This window comes from Ascaphus truei, chromosome 2, assembly GCF_040206685.1.
Source record: "Ascaphus truei isolate aAscTru1 chromosome 2, aAscTru1.hap1, whole genome shotgun sequence".
Lineage (NCBI taxonomy): Eukaryota > Metazoa > Chordata > Amphibia > Anura > Ascaphidae > Ascaphus > Ascaphus truei.
The window spans coordinates 427,299,621-427,319,965 of NC_134484.1; the positions used below are offsets into that span (position 1 = coordinate 427,299,621).

General features: G+C 41.4%; 1 protein-coding gene across 1 annotated transcript in view; it reads left to right on the top strand.

The window, feature by feature from the left end:
• Window positions 1-20,345, top strand: part of CCDC7 (coiled-coil domain containing 7) — a 173,357-nt gene that overhangs the window by 21,946 nt on the left and 131,066 nt on the right. Inside the window, exons 2-5 of the mRNA XM_075588647.1 lie at window positions 2,196-2,264; window positions 6,039-6,119; window positions 10,904-10,924; window positions 11,030-11,062. Of these exons, the coding sequence (XP_075444762.1) occupies window positions 2,196-2,264; window positions 6,039-6,119; window positions 10,904-10,924; window positions 11,030-11,062 (204 nt within the window). The remainder of the gene's footprint in view (window positions 1-2,195; window positions 2,265-6,038; window positions 6,120-10,903; window positions 10,925-11,029; window positions 11,063-20,345) is intronic.

Sequence of the window (20,345 nt, forward strand, 5' to 3'; positions counted from 1 at the left end):
TCAGCTTATTTCCAGGGGCAGTTTGGTCATGCACTGACTGAGTAGAAAAGAGGTTTCTCCAAATGCCAACTGAATGTTTCCCTTTCCTCCACCCTCAATCAATACTGCACTTGCAGACATTTCCGGATGAACTTTTTCAGAGCCAGATTATTTTATTGACTCCATTAGATATATATTTTTCCATTTCACCTTCACATATTTTCATTTGCCCTCTGTCACCTATTGGAAACCTTTTTAAATAGGGAACTTGTTACCCTACTGCTGGGAAGCGCTATGTACGTGGATGGTGATTTTATAAATAAAAATGTACGTACATACATATATCTTTAACATTTGCTTGTGGTATTTGCAGTAGTATCCAGGAAGATTTATTAACATATTTAAGAATATTTTGCAATATACTTTTTCGAGGGGAGGGCAGGGTTTCCTAAATATGTATTTGACTTCTTTTAAAAAAATTTTTTTTTACTTTGCCATTTTCTGTTTAACTTAATTTCACCTTAATAGTTCATGAAATGTATTTGTAGATACTAGGACACAGCGTTCCCAGTGTACCGTGCTCAGCTGCAGGAAATCTTTAAATGTCCATTTAGAATAATGCCTCTCAATGAGGAAAGCAGGGAAACACCACTCTCTGCAAACATATGTATGAAGGTGTCTCTAATTGTGTCTCCTAAAATGTGGGGGAACTGTGTTATATTGGTGAGTGTCAGTAAAAAATCTCTGACCTCCCAGTAACACAATATGTAGTAACCCCATTCTCGTTGACAAAGGGCGACGGCCCGAAACGCGTTCGAGACTTTTAATATATCACATGCCATGATGTCTACCATGGAATAAAGGATTTTTATAGCGGTATCTAGCCCCCTTCTTGCTGCTATTGCCGTGCTCCGTTCTTTCCGTGAGGATATCTTGTTAGTTCATGAAATGATTTGCATTTCTTTGATTCCAGTAGAACATGTGCAGGATCCTTATAGGATTGGTTATACTCACTTCCTGGGATATGGGAGCAACTGTGCCACTTATTTACTCACATTGCTGAATTAAGTTGCTATTTAACAATGTTGCAGTAGCCATTAATACAATCTAGTGCCCCAACCGTGGCAATTATTGGATAATTAGACACAATCCTTTGAAAGCTGAACATATTATGACTCGCGTCCCAAGCAATCCTCTAGAGCTCCCAGCATCCTACGTGGGGTCATAGGATCAGGCTGATTTAAAGTACCAACAGGCTGATTGATTAAAGACTAATCTCAATGTTTTTATAATTTTTATTGTCTATGGCCTCCAAGATTTTTGCCTTGTTGCACCACTCCCGTGGAATTCTCTTCCCGGTAACATTAGATTTTCCTTTACCCATTTAAAAGTCATGTCTTCGTAGAGCCCATCCAACAACTTCATAGTATTCTCACCATGTTCCAAACTCAGCTTGGGCCCGACTAGGAAAGGATCCTGGATGTCAGGGAAAAACCTCATGACATCATAGGAATGTCCTCTGAAGTTAGGGCCACGCCACACCCCCAGTGCTTCCTCATTGCTCTTTTATGATCAGGAGCAGGGAATACTGTTCACTCTTCTTTCTCCTGCCTCATTTCACCAATCATCTGTTACTAAGAGATAAGCATCATCCCAGTTGCTAGCTTCACTACAAACAGCCTCTTGATAAGACTTCACCTCCTTCTCCCACTATACCTTATGTTTCCACTGTCTTCTTGAACATTTATAAGCTTCTTAGAGCAGGACCATCCTATCTTCTGTAGCTGTGTGCTAATGTTGTAATATTAATATTATTATCTTTGCGTACCTGTTTCACTGTGTCTAATTTTGTACTTATTAGACCTGGGCCTGTAAATAATAATAATGTATTTGCAAATCTGAGATAGCCTCTTGTTAATTTTAGAATTTTGGGGTAAAAACAATGGCTACCGTTTCCATTGCTGGAAACATTTGTGATCCCTGATCAATCCCATACAATATGAGTCCTATGAATAGAAAAAAAAAAAGGTACTGAATATTTTTAGAAGTGCTTAAATTTTCTCTCCCGAGAGGCATTGTATCTTAATGGAACACCTGACATCTGAAACCACACAAAGTGATCAGTGTATGTTTTTTTTTGTTTTTTTTTTTAAACATAAGTAGTAAGCCTTTTAGGAAGAAAGATTAACTCCCTTCGGTTTGTTTTTACTTTATAGCGTATCAAAGATTTGGAAGATGTGTATGGTCAAGCCTATAACGAAGAGACACAAGAACACATTCCAGTGGTAATTGCAGTATATTTTCTTTTGTTTAGTTAAATATATAAACATGTTGACTCTCAGGGGACTAGGAAACCCTGATACACATACTGTACAGACATACTACTGCATAGTCTTGATACCTTAATACTAAAAGTATAACATTTGACAGCTGATTTCTTTTTTGTATGCATTAAAACCAGAGACATAACATAAAACACAGACAAAGCTCAGTTTTTAGCACATCTAGTGAGACTCATACACGGTACAGTGCCTAAATATATATGGATAAATATCTAATAAGTAAATGGTCTTTTAGTTTGACATTTTTGGCCAAAATTGTTGTAAGCCCCTGAGCCAACGCCAAGGCAGACCACATATCAGGGGTCCCTAACGCTAATATAAATTCTTAATAACCTGTTTAATAACAGGAAGAATGATTTATAGTAAATCTGTCAATATTAGCTGCAAAGTTCTGTCTGACTGAAGCTTTTATTAACCTGTACATTACCAGGAAAAGCACTCTGTATTAGAGATGTCACAGCCAAACTGCAAGCAGGCAAGTTCCCCTGAGTGGAAGATGCTATGGAGTGAGCCCATAACCATTTAAATGTGGGAGGGGGTGAGCTTAAATTAAGTAGGAGGTTGCCAACCTCCAATCAGCCATGACTAGCTGGACAAGAATTGTAAAACATACTGGACACCTAACAAGCTCCTATTAAACCCCCAAAATACCCACAACATATATATAAGCATATGAGTGTCAGAGGAGTGCTACTGAGCATGGCAATATGCATTAAAACCAGAGACATAACATAAAACACAGACAAAGCTCAGTTTTTAGCACATCTAGTGAGACTCATACACGGTACAGTGCCTAAATATATATGGATAAATATCTAATAAGTAAATGGTCTTTTAGTTTGACATTTTTGGCCAAAATTGTTGTAAGCCCCTGAGCCAACGCCAAGGCAGACCACATATCAGGGGTCCCTAACGCTAATATAAATTCTTAATAACCTGTTTAATAACAGGAAGAATGATTTATAGTAAATCTGTCAATATTAGCTGCAAAGTTCTGTCTGACTGAAGCTTTTATTAACCTGTACATTACCAGGAAAAGCACTCTGTATTAGAGATGTCACAGCCAAACTGCAAGCAGGCAAGTTCCCCTGAGTGGAAGATGCTATGGAGTGAGCCCATAACCATTTAAATGTGGGAGGGGGTGAGCTTAAATTAAGTAGGAGGTTGCCAACCTCCAATCAGCCATGACTAGCTGGACAAGAATTGTAAAACATACTGGACACCTAACAAGCTCCTATTAAACCCCCAAAATACCCACAACATATATATAAGCATATGAGTGTCAGAGGAGTGCTACTGAGCATGGCAATATGCATTAAAACCAGAGACATAACATAAAACACAGACAAAGCTCAGTTTTTAGCACATCTAGTGAGACTCATACACGGTAAAAGACCATTTACTTATTAGATATTTATCCATATATATTTAGGCACTGTACCGTGTATGAGTCTCACTAGATGTGCTAAAAACTGAGCTTTGTCTGTGTTTTATGTTATGTCTCTGGTTTTAATGCATATTGCCATGCTCAGTAGCACTCCTCTGACACTCATATGCTTATATATATGTTGTGGGTATTTTGGGGGTTTAATAGGAGCTTGTTAGGTGTCCAGTATGTTCTTTTTTGTATGGAATAGATTTTTTACTACTATTGAATTACTGAATCACCCAGTTTATTTCATAACATTAGAAATGTCAGGGGTTATTTTTTTAACTATATTTAACTGTGTGCTGTGAACAAAGTGAATCTGTGTTTTACTCATTTATAGTTAAACTGTATAAACTACTTGTTTTTTGGATTCTTCCCTGTTATTTAATTCTACATTGGAATAGTCACATTCTATGCCTGGTAAATCCAAATTTTTCCCTTTAAGCATAAAATGTTTAATGACACTTTTTGCCGTAGAGCATTTCCAAGTAATAGAGGGAAAATTAAACCGTATGTAAAAAAAATAGATAATTCTTTCAAAAATATAATTGTGCGCATATACAGTATTATACAACTACAGGCATTCCTTAACTCTTTCTGTTTCAATGGTGGTTAATACGGAAATATATCCAATTTTCATGAAAGAATTCAATACTTTTTCAGTTTTGGGGTATACAGTATGCTGAAAAACCACAATACTAAACTTATTTTAGTAAGGCTTTACTAGGCTTTTTTTTTTATCTTGATCAATTACAATTGGTCATTTTTATTATCGATAATATTTTACATTTTACATTATTGATCATTTTTGTACATTTTTAGCGCTTTTTGGAATTTTTCTATGTATACTAAACGTATTTTATTGGATTTTTAGTCATGTAATGCAGGGGTGCTGAACTTCAATCCTCAAGCCCCCCCATCCGGGCAGGTTTTTGAGGATATCCCAGCTTCAACATAGGTGGTTCAATCAGAGGCTCAGTCATAGAGGGGCAGGGGGGCAGATGTGAGAGGGAGTCAGAGAGGGGGCAGGGAGTCACAGGAGTCAGAGGGGGCAGGGGAGTCACACGAGTCAGAGAGGGGGCAGGGGAGTCAGAGAGGGGGCAGGGGAGTCACACGAGTCAGAGAGAGGCAGGGGAGTCACAGGAGTCAGATTGGGCAAGGAGTCAGAGGGGGGGCAGGAGGTCACAGGAGTCAGAGAAGTGGGCAAGTGAGTCAGATTGGGCAAAGAGTCAGAGGGGGGCAGGAAGTCACAGAAAACACACACACGCCCATGCTGATTCCTCCTCTGCTTGGTCACACCCCCGCTTGCTCCTGACACCACCTCCTGATTGGCTGCATTACCCAGCAGCAGCCAATCAGGATAGAGGAAATAGCCGTGCTCAGAGATCGGGGAAATCTCGCGGCACCCTCTTGATCCTCTCCCTGAACCCCAGGCTGCCGAGGAACCCCATTGAGGAAACATTGCCCTATCCTATCAGTGAAGGAGCACTTCCCGACTTTCCCCTTAGAAACCCTCCGCTTCAAGACCTCTTATTCTGGCCTTACTCTTTCTGTAAAAAAAAAGCTTTAATTGTGCACCTTTTCGACATCCTTTATGCATTTTAAAGCTTCTATAATACTTCCCCATCCTTGCTTCCAGACTTTACATGGTGAGGTTCTTTCGTCCTTTCTGATCAGTTTAATGATTCACTTCATACACCAATTTTGGTTTTAGTTTTAGTCTGCAACACACACTCCTCCTACTTTGTACTTCTAATACATGGTTTATCTACTTTTAATCATAAGTAATGAAGATCAGGGAACACTTTCCTCATTGGTGGTTGACAGTACTGGACAACAGATCATGTATTGTGCCTCTGGGTTTTTCTGACCCAAGCACCTGATGTTGCATTTCTTAGGATACGAACTCATATTTGCAGGGCTGGCCAAATGTGCTCGTGCTCTCACCACAGGTATTTTCTCCACTTAGCAAGTTTAAATTAAGGGGAATAATGGTAGAAAAAAAAATAGTGTGAGTTGTTACAGGAGAGGTGGGAATGAGGGAACATATTTAGAGAACCAGAGAAGATATTGCGAAAAATGGCGTTTTTAAAACGTTATGCTGGATAGTGAAAGCCTGGTGTATTTTTGCAGCCCTGGACACTTGTCAAATCTGAATTCATATAAATATGAATTTACGTGAAAAGTTTAGAGCAACCTCAAAGTTGAGCATTCAAGCAGATTGCATGTTTCCTGTGTTCAAGTATGTGCTTTTTGTTGACTTAATCTGTTCATTTCTGTGTAATCAGGGAATGTCACTGTCTGCATTCTTGTCATCTTGTCAATTTGCTTCATTGGAATTAGATACTACAGTTCATAAACAACAGCAGGTAAGTGCTGTGCAGTTTTTAGATACATGTTTTTTTGTTTTTTTTATAACTTCAGTTTTATTGAATTTTTGTTGACAAAACGTGGACCCACCCCACGTAAAAATACAGGTAAACACGTTTTTCCCCATCAAATTATCTGTGGCACCAACTCCATGCCTATACCACATTCCATGACACAGAACAAATAACAGACAAGGGAGGGGGAAGACAAGGGAAGAAGGGGAGGGTGGGGGTAGGAGGTTGCTGCGGTGTAGCGCTCTTGCTTGCTCGGTTGTTCTCGACTCGGCTTCCTCTGGACCTGCGTGTTGGCTCTCTCTTTTCTTATTCGTTTTTTTTTTTTTTTTTGGCAGGGGGAGCATCTTCCCTTTTTTGGTACGGGGGGCCTAAACTTATACTTATCGGACTTGTATCCCTAACCGTCGCTACTCATTCGAGGAGAACTCATTTACCTACTATCAAAGCCAAATAGTGGCTTTGCTCACCCCTTGTATATCTGTCTGAGCCAACCAAGGCGTCCAGACCTTTTGGAAATTTGGGCCAGTGTCGTTGACCAAGCTTGTCAACTTCTCCATCTGGCAAACAAACCACATTCTATTCCTGATTTTTTCTATTGATGGAATTGCATTCTGTTTCCACAAAGCTGCAGTCTCGCATCTCATTGCTGTAGCAAAATGCGCTACTAATTTATTGCCTGCTCTGGACACTTCCCGAGTCGGTTTGTTCAACAAAAACAACCACGGATCCAACTGAATTTCGAGGCCCAAAATCCTCTGTATCCAATCCCGAATCTCCCTCCATAGGGGGGCAATTTGAGGACAAGACCACAGCATGTGCAACAGATCCCCTGTTTCCCCGCATTGCCTGGGACAAAGCGGGGAATACTCCGGAACAAATTTAGCTAATCTAACTGGGGTGAGATACCACCTCAACAGAACTTTATAGGAATTCTCCTTTAATGTTGTGCATATGGAGCTTCTGGTCGTTGCGTTAAATATCTCTGTCTAGTCCTCGTCCTCTAGTGTCTTACCTAAATCTGTCTCCCATTGTGTCATAAATTGAGTCTTGTGTATGTAGTCCTTACTTGAGCCCACCACTTCCCTGTATAAACCAGAGATTAGTCCTCGTGTGCTTGAGCCACGCACACAGAGCTTTTCAAAATTAGTTAAAGGTGGTCGTGTCCCGTGTTTGGTGTAAAATGCCCGGACCTGGAGGTATCTAAGAAATTCTGTGTTAGGGATGTCCTTTTCTGACTTAATTTGTTCGAATGTTTTTATATTGTTTCTCCCCTCCAGGTCCCATAGCCTCTTTAGGCCTTTTTGTCGCCATATTTATAAACTTTTACTATCAAGCCCCGGAGCAAATTCTGGATTGCCGAATAGGGGTGTCATCAGTGAGTATTTCGAGGACAGTGATTGTCTAAATTTAGCTGCCTCCCATACCGATACTGAGTTGAGCATTGAGGATAGCGGCTTGTTTGACTCCTTTAAACTAACTTTGGGGTGCCAAATTAAGTGTTCGAGCTCTACTGGGGCGCACATCTCCTTCTCCAATGCTACCCATCGTCTCTCCTCAGGCTCTGTGTGCCATTGTATAATTTGGGTTAATTGTGCCGCCTTGTAATACGGTAACAAGCAAGGTACCGCTAAGCCACCATCTTCCTTTGATCTTTGCAAAATCTTTGCCTTAATCCGTGGTTTCTTGTTTTTCCATATAAATGTATAGATCTGCCTTTGTAGGGCAATTAACTCAGATCGAACCACGGGTATCGGAAGAGTTTGAAACAGATACAGTAAACGGGGCAGGAGGTTCATGTTTAAACTATAGATTCTACCGATCCATGAAATTCCGAAAGAAGACCATTCTTGTAATTCGTCTCTCAGAGATCGTAAGACTCTGGGATAATTTGCCTGATATAGGGATTTCACATTCTTTGTGAGGTTAATACCTGGGTACTTTATAGAATTTGGCTGCCATTTAAATTTGAAGTTGATCTCTATTAGTTTTTCCATTTCTTTGGCGATATTAAGGCTAAGAGCCTCAGATTTTGATTGATTAATTTTGAAGCCTGACACCCTGTTGAACCTCCCTAATAGGTCAAATAGATGAGTGGCCTTGTCAGGGTTAATATAACATCATCCGCGTAAAGAGCCACTTTGTGTGTTTGTGAATGAATTTGAATTCCAGCAATGTTCTGATTGTTGCGGATCTGAGCTTCTAGTGGTTCCATGCATAAGGCGAACAGCAGGGGCGAGAGAGGGCAGCCATGCCTTGTACCACTTTTAATTCGAAACCCCTCTGAGGGGAAGCCTTGGTGAATCACTCTCGCAGTTGGAGTAGTGTACAGCGCTTTAATTGCCCTTAGAATTTTGTCACCAAATCCAAATGCTCCAAGCGTCTCCCCCATGTATGGCCAGTCAATTCTGTCAAAGACCTTTTCTGCGTCAAGGCTTAACACTATACCTGGGATCTTATTAGCATTTATGTAGTCGATTATGTCTATTATCCTTCTGGTATTGTCTGCCGCCTGACGATTTCGAATTAACCCGACCTGGTCAGGATGAATCAGCCGGGGCAGAATAGCGCTTAATCTATTGGCCAGTAATTTGGAGTAAATTTTGATATCTGAGTTGATAAGGGATATTGGCCTGTAGCTTTGGCAGTTAGTGGGATCTTTATCTTTTTTGTGGATCAGGGAGATTGACGCCCGGAGCATCTGTTCCCGGAAAGGGCTCTCCTGCTAGGACTGCATTAAACATCCTAAGCATGCGTGGGGCCAAGATCCCCACATATTTCTTGTAATATAAATTGGAGAACCCATCCGGTCCCGGTGATTTGGATGGTTTTAAATTTTTAAACACCTCTTTTAGTTCCTCTATTGAAAAGTCCGCTTGCAATGCCTCGTGCTCCAATCTACTCAACCTTGGCAAGGTCGCGTCTGTCAGAAACGCCTGCCTTGCCGTACTCGTCTTTATGCAATGGTTTACATTCTCACCGTTATATAGTTTTTCGTAAAAATTTTTAAACTCTTCCACAGATACATGTTTTTAAGGGCGTTTCCTCTTGGCTGTTTTTTGTGTTAATAAATGCAGCAGTTTTTTTTTTTTACATTTACAGCAATGCAATTATCTAAACTGATGATTGATTGGCGAAGATCCTGCTTCCCAGGGCACCCAAAATGGCTTCCTATTACCAAAGAGGAAGTGGCGTGGCCTTATAAATGGTTGCTATAGCAACCCAAGGAAGCTTAATACATTACAAATCAATTAAAAAGGGCATAAAGAGTTAAAAAGAAAATGAAGTGTTATCCCGCAGGATTCTGAATGAAATGCTACTTTAAGCCTGTCTTCTGGAAAAAGATAAGTTTCAGGATGAGATATTTTAGTACATAATTACAATGAAATGGATGAATAATTCAAAGACACAGCATGTTTTGTTGACTATTCAAAATAACAACAATACTATCGTCCTCATCGTTAAGAATAATAAATGATCCAAATTAGTGTGCCACCCCGTGAATAGACTGAGTGCTTCTGCTTTATCATATAAGATACTAGAAATAACTTTTTCAAGATACTTGTAACCATATCACGAAAGCGTTTGCGTTGCTGCGTCAGCACTTGCGGGGAAAGCTTGCTTTGCAGAACTCCGAAGGGGCTTTGAGGTATATGTAAAACCGCAAAATGAAAATGTTACATGGTGCACAAAGGCACGTTTAATTGCGTTCAATTTAAGCAGCGACCTCTATCACTACAGCGCCCAACACCAAAAATAGTAAAACATACAGCTCGGTTTCCCGTAATCGCATAAACCTTCTGTCAAAATGTCATTGTCTAATTAGCTGAACTCTTCGCTTCCGGCTTAAAAATGAAATATTTTCTACATTAGGACCCAGATCCACAGAGCTCCATTAACTCAGGGCTGATAACGGAAGGTTATTAAAACCAGTGACGCACGTTATGCTTCCTGTGGTTAACATGAATCCACAAATCTAATTCTGAGCAAGAACAGCAGCCGGTAGTGATCTTATTAGCATAGGTTTAAGGGCATGATAAGTTAGTACTACCTCGCGTTAGCTTCAAATAACACGAGGCACGATAAGTCTGTCTTGCCAAAAGGAGCACATACTGTATGTTACTATGGATATGCAAGGGATATTTAAATAACTTGAATTAGCACATATCCCAGGTATTTCAGGTGTGCTCCTTTTTGTGCACAGGTGTCTCCAGGTGTTGTCTAAACGTGTGTTTGGGGAGATAGATAAAGCAGTTGGGATTCTAGTAAATTAAGACTCGCTCTCAAAGCTTTTTAATTTATGAGGATTGGTAATGTCGGTCTTCTAATAAGCACTATAACTGCAACAAATCTACATATGAATTGCACACACAGTTGACAATACCAATTGTCTCATCAAGGAATACAACAGAACTCCTCTGCTGTTACCACCAGAGGGACATGCAACTCACTGTATGCAATGTCAATGATTTCATTCAATTTTTCTCCCGAGATTGCTGGCCATCAGGATCTACCGCATCCCAGCACTCCATTGCATCTGTCAGCTCTATATAAATCAGCAGGGATCTGTATCCCTCATGCCTTACTTTACCCATGTCCGATACATGTCTCATGCCCATGCCAAAAAAGAAAGAAAACAGCGTTCATCCCTTTCTCAACATCAAAGATGTAATATTTGTCATATACAACTGGATTAATGATAGAGATAATAAGTAGATTAATGTTTTATTTTTAAATGCTAACAACTAATTACGATTTCTTCTGTCTTTCAGATATTGGAGTCTCTGTACATGGTATGTAATAAAATAGAGCGTGTATATATATATATACATACATATATGTGTGTTAATATGTTTTGAGTTGGTTTGTTTAGAGTGATACTATTTTCTGTTTTTCAGTGGTTTGAGAGTGAAGTGCAGCACTTAGAACAGGTAGGTACATTTCTGTGATATTTATTTTAACTTGAATTTAGCCTTGTGTATATTTGCTAATGTTCTCAGTACTTGATGTATGTTTTCTCACAATGAAAATTCAGCCAATATTTGCTCTTGCAAAAGGTATTAAGGTGTTTTAGAAATCGTTGTTTATGTATTTGTTTGCACTTTGGATTGGATTGGGTATAGTGTATTACAAATGAAAAATTCACATTTACGTTTTTTATATTTTTACTGCAAATCTCTACTATCCATACTGGTCTGGGATAAGTGTAGATTTGTCACTAACTACGTAACTAGGTACACAGGAAGATAGTTGTGAGATTTTGAAAGCTCTATACAGTTTCATCTATTAATAACTCATTAGTTGATCCACATTAGTTGATCCACAAATACATCACATCATTTAAGAAATCTGTACACACCTATTTTGAAAGTTTCAATGGGAAGATTGGTTTCATGAGCTACCCACACAAGTTTTTGAGATCTTGATATCCTTTTATTCTCATTATATGAGATTGCGGAAATTAATTTCAACAGATTTCTTGAGAGGTTGAAAGTGTCCCTGGGCAGGGAACACTTGGGCCCTCGCTCAGCCAAAAATAAGGAGATACGGTGCTAAAAAAATAATATACCAATAGTAAACAAGGGAAAGAAAAGGGAACTCCAAATTGTTACACACTAAGGGAAAAAGATAAATAAATAGTGTGTGAAGAATAATGATGGTTAAATTAAGATGTAACTTGTATTATAAATTTATTGTAATAAATAAGTCAGCATGACAGATGGACATACACAACATATAGTGGCCTATTCGCTTCGATTTTTTTCCATATCGAAATCGTGTTAGCATGTTCATAGCGCGCAGTATGAAATTTGTGGAAAAACGCTATTCTCTATTGCAGATTGCATTTTCTATGCCGCTTGTTAAAAAAAGCGACATACCGTCCGACTTTGTAGTTGCTTTACAAGTGAAATGACCCGAAGGCACGATTTCCCTCCACCAGCCTAGAAGAGCTGTGCAGAGAGAAGCGGTTCCTCTCTCTGTGTCTCCCTGCGCGCTATTTTTATTTTTAGTACATCGCATTGAAGTAGGGGGTCCCCAGAGCTGAACCGAATTTATTTCAGGATATATTTTAGGAAGTGTGACTCATGCTATACAAAGTATATTTAAATCATCTATTTGGCTCCCAATCGAGAGAATATAATATGTTGGGACACCGTAGAGCAGCTGTGTGCAAAGTAGGGGGATTATATATATATATATATATATATACAGTGGTCGACAAATCACCAAAAAATCTACTCTGCGAACAAAAAAATCTAATCGCCACCTAGTACCACACGTACTGCTTGGGCCACTAGGAGCTCGCCACAATGTTAAATCCACTTGCCCCGGGCGTCAAATGTATAGGTTTGTCGAACACTGTATATATATATATATTGTGACAAACGCCCCTCTTTTGCAGCGCTGACGTCTGTCTGGGTTCTTCCCGACACAGTCTTCTAGGGTTATTTATACAACAAACAGGAACATGCAAAGTATTACGTTGCTTAACTCAGGCTTCTGCCTGCTTTATTTTCATCCAAGTAAGGTACTGCAGCTTTAACATGTGTAGGCAGGAGGCACCCAGACATTTAACCTTCAGCGGTTTACTCATATCAGTGTTATAGCATTTCACACAGTGTCACTTTTCAGAACCAAACCAAATCAAATAAACCAAATCCTATCCCATTCAGGGATCTAACTACACATCAGAATCAGCCTCTAACTGCTGCTGGGCCAACTAACCTGGTTCACCAGTTTAAAAGAATGCCCTCTCATTTAGGGTCACTAGATAAAGCATAGTCTTTTAGATACAGCAATAAAGATTTGTTTGTCTTATCTGTTCGTGGTGGGAACTCGGTCCCAAGTGTCCAGGCAAATCCTCTGGTACTGTGATACTTGAAGGGGCCGTCCACCCCGAACTGGATTCCGGGGAGCAGCGACACCCCCAGCCCCCAGGCTCTAAGGAGAGAGACTGAAAAGCAAACCTCTCTGCTCTAAATACCTGTTCTAGTGATTAGAAGAGCAAGTGAGGGAGAACTAGACCCATTGTAATCTGTGGTCTGGATTTTCCATCCACCAGCCTGAGTAAATGTGAAGCTGTGGAATGGATCATTAACTATACCTGCACTTTCTGACCTAAAATGGGGCAGAAAGCTGCCTAACATCTTTGGACTATGTCACATATCCCCCTCCCCAGCTCACACCTACTGGGGTGAGCGGCCATGGACCTCACTGGGGTGAGCGTCCTACCTGAAATACTCGAGCTAACTCCTCAGTACAATATTAAACATTCACGACACGAATATGAACTTTTTTTTTTTTTCCCGCAGCAATTATGGACAATAGTTTTCATCATAAGAGACTATACTTGGCAATATATTTTGTTGCTCTATATTAGGGAACTATTTTGAAAAATAAATGTCTAGCACACATTCTTATAACCCAGGATATGCTAAATATACTCACAAAACCAGACAGTTTCTATTACCTCTCTGGGTTTTTCTTTTCTACTCTAGAATATGAACCTCATTATATATTTACCAACCAAAAGGGCCATTAACCCTGTATAGTAATTTGTAGTTTAGCTACATTTTCAACACAAAGAACCAATATAACATTGCAATATTGACAAAAATGCTTATTCTAGAGGCCTAATATAGCATAACTACACTAGCTTATTTGCAAAGTTAAGTGTCCGTGACATAGTCCACACGTGTAATAAAAAAAAATATCGGTCCGTTCCCCAAACATTTTTTTTCTTTGACTTCCAGTCCATTACATCCCCTGACTTTATTTCATAGCCCGCTGCATCCTGCAAATGACTGGACTGTTTCTTCAGCCACTGATGAGACACTCGGACCGGATTCTCCTTGGCTCCACAGTATGGTCTAGAGTGGCGAGATCTGGAACTATTCAGGCGCCGTGTTGACCTTCGTTGCTTTTTCTTTTCAATCTTTGATTTCCCTTTTGGAGCCATTACCAGGCCTTTGGGTTTTGGAAACCTAGTTGCCTCTCTACAAACGTAGTCCATATTAACAACGTCATCAGGATCTGTCAACAAGTTTGTGTTTTCAGGAACTGCCACCCACTTGGCTAAAACATCTTCTGTGGTGGCCTGGGTGTGTTCACTAGTTTGATAATCATCTGGACAACATACAAGAAATTGAGGATCTGGATTTTTGAATCCCAGATCAGGGAGTATATTCTCAGTATTCTCAGGAGGGTGCCTATCTGTTTCTGGAATAACAGCAGCTCAATCAAAGACAATTCTTTCTCCTTCCTCTTTGTTATCAGTGAGGGCATTGAGTTTACTTTCCCTGGTCTCCTTTTGTGACCATGTCTCTTTTAGCCTTGGAATCTCTTTCTCCAACTTCATCTTTATAGCAAATCGTAATATTGCAACAGCATAGAAGATACACGTATAGGAACGTACAGCTTGCTTGGTTAGGAGGTAGGATTGATAGCCCGACTGAACCACTTTAGCAGCTTCTCTCATGTCCTGGTAGCGTCTTTGTTGCTGTCCTTCTGTATTTCTTTTTCCACTCAGTGCGGCTGCTAATTCAACTTCTTTGGAGTTGAGTTGCGATTCCATGTCTGTCATCTGTTTCAGAACAAGATTTAACTCTGTTTCCTTTTCTCTATTCTTGACCTGCAGCTGCAGGTTTTCCTCTCGGGTCTTGTCCAGCTCCAGCTGCAGCCGGGCCCCCTCATTTGCCGTGTGGTCCAGCTGCTTGTGGATATCGGCCATCTCGCTTTCATAGCGCAATGTCAGGCAGACCACCTGACGGACGGACACCTCCTCCCTTTCGGCGCACTGTATCTCACGTTCAGCCATCTGCTTCTGTAGCTCTTCTTGCATTTCTAACTTTTCCTGGATCAATTGCTTCTCCACTTTTCCTGCTTGGTGAAGCTTCTTATCACCTTCACTGATCTGGTCAGTCAAGTCTGAATTTTTCTGTGTCAGAATTACATTCTCTCTCTTTACAATCTCTAAATTACTCAGGGCATTCTCACAGGTTTCTTTCAATATTCCCAGCTCGGTGTTCAGACCGTGGCCCTCCAGGCGTGAGTTTTGCACCTCTGTGCTGAGTGCGTGAACCTCTTGTAGAGCTTTCCCGTATTTCTGTTTAAGGATAGCAATCACGGTGTTGGCCTTTTCCAGACTAGTCGTCACCTCTTCCAGCTCACTCCGTAAGAGAGACTGTTTTCTTCAAAGCCTCGTACTCAATGTAAAGCTGGAAGTATACACCTCTGTAACTCGGCGTTCGATTCTCGCTCCTTATTGTTAGCTTCTTGCTCCTTCTTCCAACATTCTCGCTCCTTCATCAATCCTGCCACAGCACTTCATAATCATGGCGGGCAGCTTGGAGTGCAGAAACCAAAGCCTCTTTATCCTGGATCAAGGATTCAGCTTCCCTTTGCTCCTCCTTTTCCTTTGCCACTGTTCCCGTGACAATTCTGCCGGTCACTCCGGTCTGCAGCACATCTCGGCGCCTTTCTGACGCATGTCCTGACAGCGCAGGTTCAAGTGGCTCGGTCACTTCCCCTGTAACTTGAGGAACAGTTTTCTTTTTCTTCTTCTTTCTCTTTGCTTTATTAGCTCCAGAGATATCAGTGGTGCTGGGCACACCCTCACTGGTATCAGCTTCCACATTTTGCTTGCACTCACAGGGCATTGCTTGCTTTTGCAGCTGTTTGTCTTTGAAAATTTTGGGACACACATCTTCCATGTGACCTACTTCACGACAGGCCCAGCATACTAAATTCATCTGTGGGTACGGCTCTCGTCCAGGGGCCACATACGAGTCGTCGTCATCATCATCGTATGGCCTGAAGGGACACTGTTTTTCATGATTACATGCATTACAAAACAAACATTTCACGTCGGCCATTTTAGAAACCCGGCAGGGACAATTTGCCTGCTTGGTGAAGCTTCTTATCACCTTCACTGATCTGGTCAGTCAAGTCTGAATTTTTCTGTGTCAGAATTACATTCTCTCTCTTTACAATCTCTAAATTACTCAGGGCATTCTCACAGGTTTCTTTCAATATTCCCAGCTCGGTGTTCAGACCGTGGCCCTCCAGGCGTGAGTTTTGCACCTCTGTGCTGAGTGCGTGAACCTCTTGTAGAGCTTTCCCGTATTTCTGTTTAAGGATAGCAATCACGGTGTTGGCCTTTTCCAGACTAGTCGTCACCTCTTCCAGCTCACTCCGTAAGAGAGACTGTTTTCTTCAAAGCCTCGTACTCAATGTAAAGCTGGAAGTATACACCTCTGTAACTCGGCGTTCGATTCTCGCTCCTTATTGTTAGCTTCTTGCTCCTTCTTCCAACATTCTCGCTCCTTCATCAATCCTGCCACAGCACTTCATAATCATGGCGGGCAGCTTGGAGTGCAGAAACCAAAGCCTCTTTATCCTGGATCAAGGATTCAGCTTCCCTTTGCTCCTCCTTTTCCTTTGCCACTGTTCCCGTGACAATTCTGCCGGTCACTCCGGTCTGCAGCACATCTCGGCGCCTTTCTGACGCATGTCCTGACAGCGCAGGTTCAAGTGGCTCGGTCACTTCCCCTGTAACTTGAGGAACAGTTTTCTTTTTCTTCTTCTTTCTCTTTGCTTTATTAGCTCCAGAGATATCAGTGGTACTGGGCACACACTCACTGGTAGCTTCCACATTTTGCTTGCACTCACAGGGCATTGCTTGCTTTTGCAGCTGTTTGTCTTTGAAAATTTTGGGACACACATCTTCCATGTGACCTACTTCACGACAGGCCCAGCATACTAAATTCATCTGTGGGTACGGCTCTCGTCCAGGGGCCACATACGAGTCGTCGTCATCATCATCGTATGGCCTGAAGGGACACTGTTTTTCATGATTACATGCATTACAAAACAAACATTTCACGTCGGCCATTTTAGAAACCCGGCAGGGACAATTTGCTAGCTGCAATTTCACTCACTTCAGCAACTTACATACAGCACTTGCTAGCTGCAAATTCACTCACTTCAGCAAAAGGCATTAGCTTTACAAACAGCACTTGCTAGATGCAAATTTTTTTCTCTTCAGCAAAACATTTTGGTTTTCTGTTTGGGTTCAGGGTGCTATTGCATCCACACTTCGCATATTCTCTGTGTATGCTAGAAGCACAACTGATATACACAGTGGGACAGACTTCAATCATAGCATCTATACTTTACTACAGCTGGGCGGCCATTTTAAACCCCCACATTTATTTGCAAACCCACAGACTTTTTAGTGTCGACCCGCATTCTCCATGTGACAAACGCCCCTCTTTTGTAGCGCTGACGTCTGTCTGGGTTCTTCCCGACACAGTCTTCTAGGGTTATTTTTACAACAAACAGGAACATTCAAAGTATTACGTTGCTTAACTCAGGCTTCTGCCTGCTTTATTTTCATCCAAGTAAGGTACTGCAGCTTTAACATGTGTAGGCAGGAGGCACCCAGACATTTAACCTTCAGCGGTTTACTCATATCAGTGTTATAGCATTTCACACAGTGTCACTTTTCAGAACCAAACCAAATCAAATAAACCAAATCCTATCCCATTCAGGAATCTAACTACACATCAGAATCAGCCTCTAACTGCTGCTGGGCCAACTAACCTGGTTCCCCAGTTTAAAAGAATGCCCTCTCATTTAGGGTCACTAGATAAAGCATAGTCTTTTAGATACAGCAATAAAGATTTGTTAGTCTTATCTGTTCGTGGTGGGAACTCGGTCCCAAGTGTCCAGGCAAATCCTCTGGTACTGTGATACTTGAAGGGGCCGTCCACCCCGAACTGGATTCCGGGGAGCAGCGACACCCCCAGCCCCCAGGCTCTAAGGAGAGAGAAAACAAAAAACAAAAGAACAAGGCGCACAACGCACATAGTGTATTAAAGTATAAAATGTGACTTTATGGTTAAAAGTAAATAGTTCTGCGTACATCAAGTGAGAATAAACAAGCAGTTGGTATATAGGTTTACCACACCAGGAGATGACACTGTGCGACACCCTCGGATGGATCTCAGCATGCAATGGGTCTGGAGTCGTCTCATCTGTCCCTTACAGCGTCCTCCGTTTAGGGGTGGTAGGTGGATGAGTCCCTTGTGTGGAAAGCCCCACAGCACACAGCTCACAGGGTGGTAAAGAAGCCGCAGGAATCAGCGTTCGTGGATCACTGCACCGTTTGCCGCCACTCCTCGTTATGCGCTCGGCGATGACGTCACGAGTCGCTCCTCCGCTTCCGCAATGCCTCTCGTGGAACGCACAGCGTGCGTGTCAGTCCAGTACTGTTCAGCAGCGGGGAGGAATATAGCGCTAGGCAGGCGGCTTACAGATAGTGTCAAAAATCACACAGGAAGGGGGGAGAAGAGCATAGACACCTCTCTTCTGTAAGCCGCCTGCCTAGCGCTATATTCCTCCCCGCTGCTGAACAGTACTGGACTGACACGCACGCGGAGGAGCGACTCGTGACGTCATCGCACAGTGTCATCTCCTGGTGTGGTAAACCTATATACCAACTGTTTGTTTATTCTCACTTGATGTACGCAGAACTATTTACTTTTAACCATAAAGTCACATTTTATACTTTAATACACTATGTGCGTTGTGCGCCTTGTTCTTTTGTTTTTTGTTTAGTTCCTGGGGTGTCGAGCCACCCCCAAGAAAGGCTGCAGACCCACGATTAGTGCCAGATCCACACTTAAGGTCCACAACATTGTTTGTTTAATCACGGTGCACTGTTCACTTGATATTTGTTGTCACTAGTTATTAGCTGCGCACTATCACTCTTTTCTAAGGAGAGAGACTGAAAAGCAAACCTCCCTGTCTAAATACCTGAGCATGTGATTAGGAGAGCAGGTGAGGGAGAACTAGACCCATTGTAATCTGTGGTCTGGATTTTCCATCCACCAGCCTGAGTAAATGTGAAGCTATGGAATGGATCATTAACTATACCTGCACTTTCTGACCTAAAATGGGGCAGAAAGCTGCCTAACATCTTTGGACTATGTCACAATATATATATATATATATATAGAGCCTCGACAAAGCCTTCAAGCGAAACGTACGTCGGCATTAGGCGTACTGACGTCACAGGTGGCGGCAACCGAGACTTTCCGGTCCGCCATGAACGCTTACTGATCAAATTAATCACTCCATCTCCTATGTTGGAGCTGCACGGTACACAGACTCATGTGTCTGTATACTTAGAAGGGGGGGATTTAATGCGCAATATGCGCGGAAGGATTTATGATCAGCTTCTGGTCTAGCGGCAGCACAGTGTGAGTCGTGACAGCTAGAGGCATAGTATCAGACGTTCCAAGTCTGTAACTTTGTCCAGTCACGCAGTGTGTATGCTGCTCTCTCTACCGTCACTGCCTTTTTAACTGTGACACAACGGATTTATTACCCTTTTGGAGATATTATATGCAACTCTCAATGCAGACTGTTCATATTAAGTGCATTTAATACAAAGTTTACAGCAATATGTTCTAAATACTAAGACTTATGAAGGTTTTCTGGGCACAAGACGTTGTCATCTAGACACCTTGCCAGACATCACTAGTCTGCCAATCTGTCTGACTCGCAGCTCTGGAATTACCTTATATTCAATATATTTATTACCTACTATTTATCTAGCTGTATTGCACATTATGACAGGCAGGACACACGTTCTTGGGACACCTATTAGGACGTAGCTAACTACAATAATCCGCCCTAACATTGCGGCATTACCCATGTAGTTTTATAGGTTCCCTACATACCAATTGGGACATCCTGATAGACGTGTTTTAGTCTGCCTTCCTGTCCAGACTTGATAATTATTGAGTTTATGCATTTGCTTATGTGGGTTAGGACGTTCTTATAGAAGCCTTTAGCCTCCGTTTATCCACATTGTTAGCTTATGTCCATCTAGAAATATCCTCTTAGGGCTGTGTGTGATATACTGCTGCGGCAGACTTTATTCTAACAAATCACCGGTTTGTCCCTGGCTTGTTCCTGGAATGCGATGTGTTAATTGATAATGGTTCAGGATTTAATAGGCTGCAATGCTTCACGTGTCCGCCAGATGGCATAAATTCATGAATTGTAATGCAGTATATATATATATATATATATATATATATATATATATATATATATATATACTGTATAACAACAACCCCTATAACTCCTAACATACACATACAGTACTGTATATGCACATCAATGATACTATAGGCCGGCGGG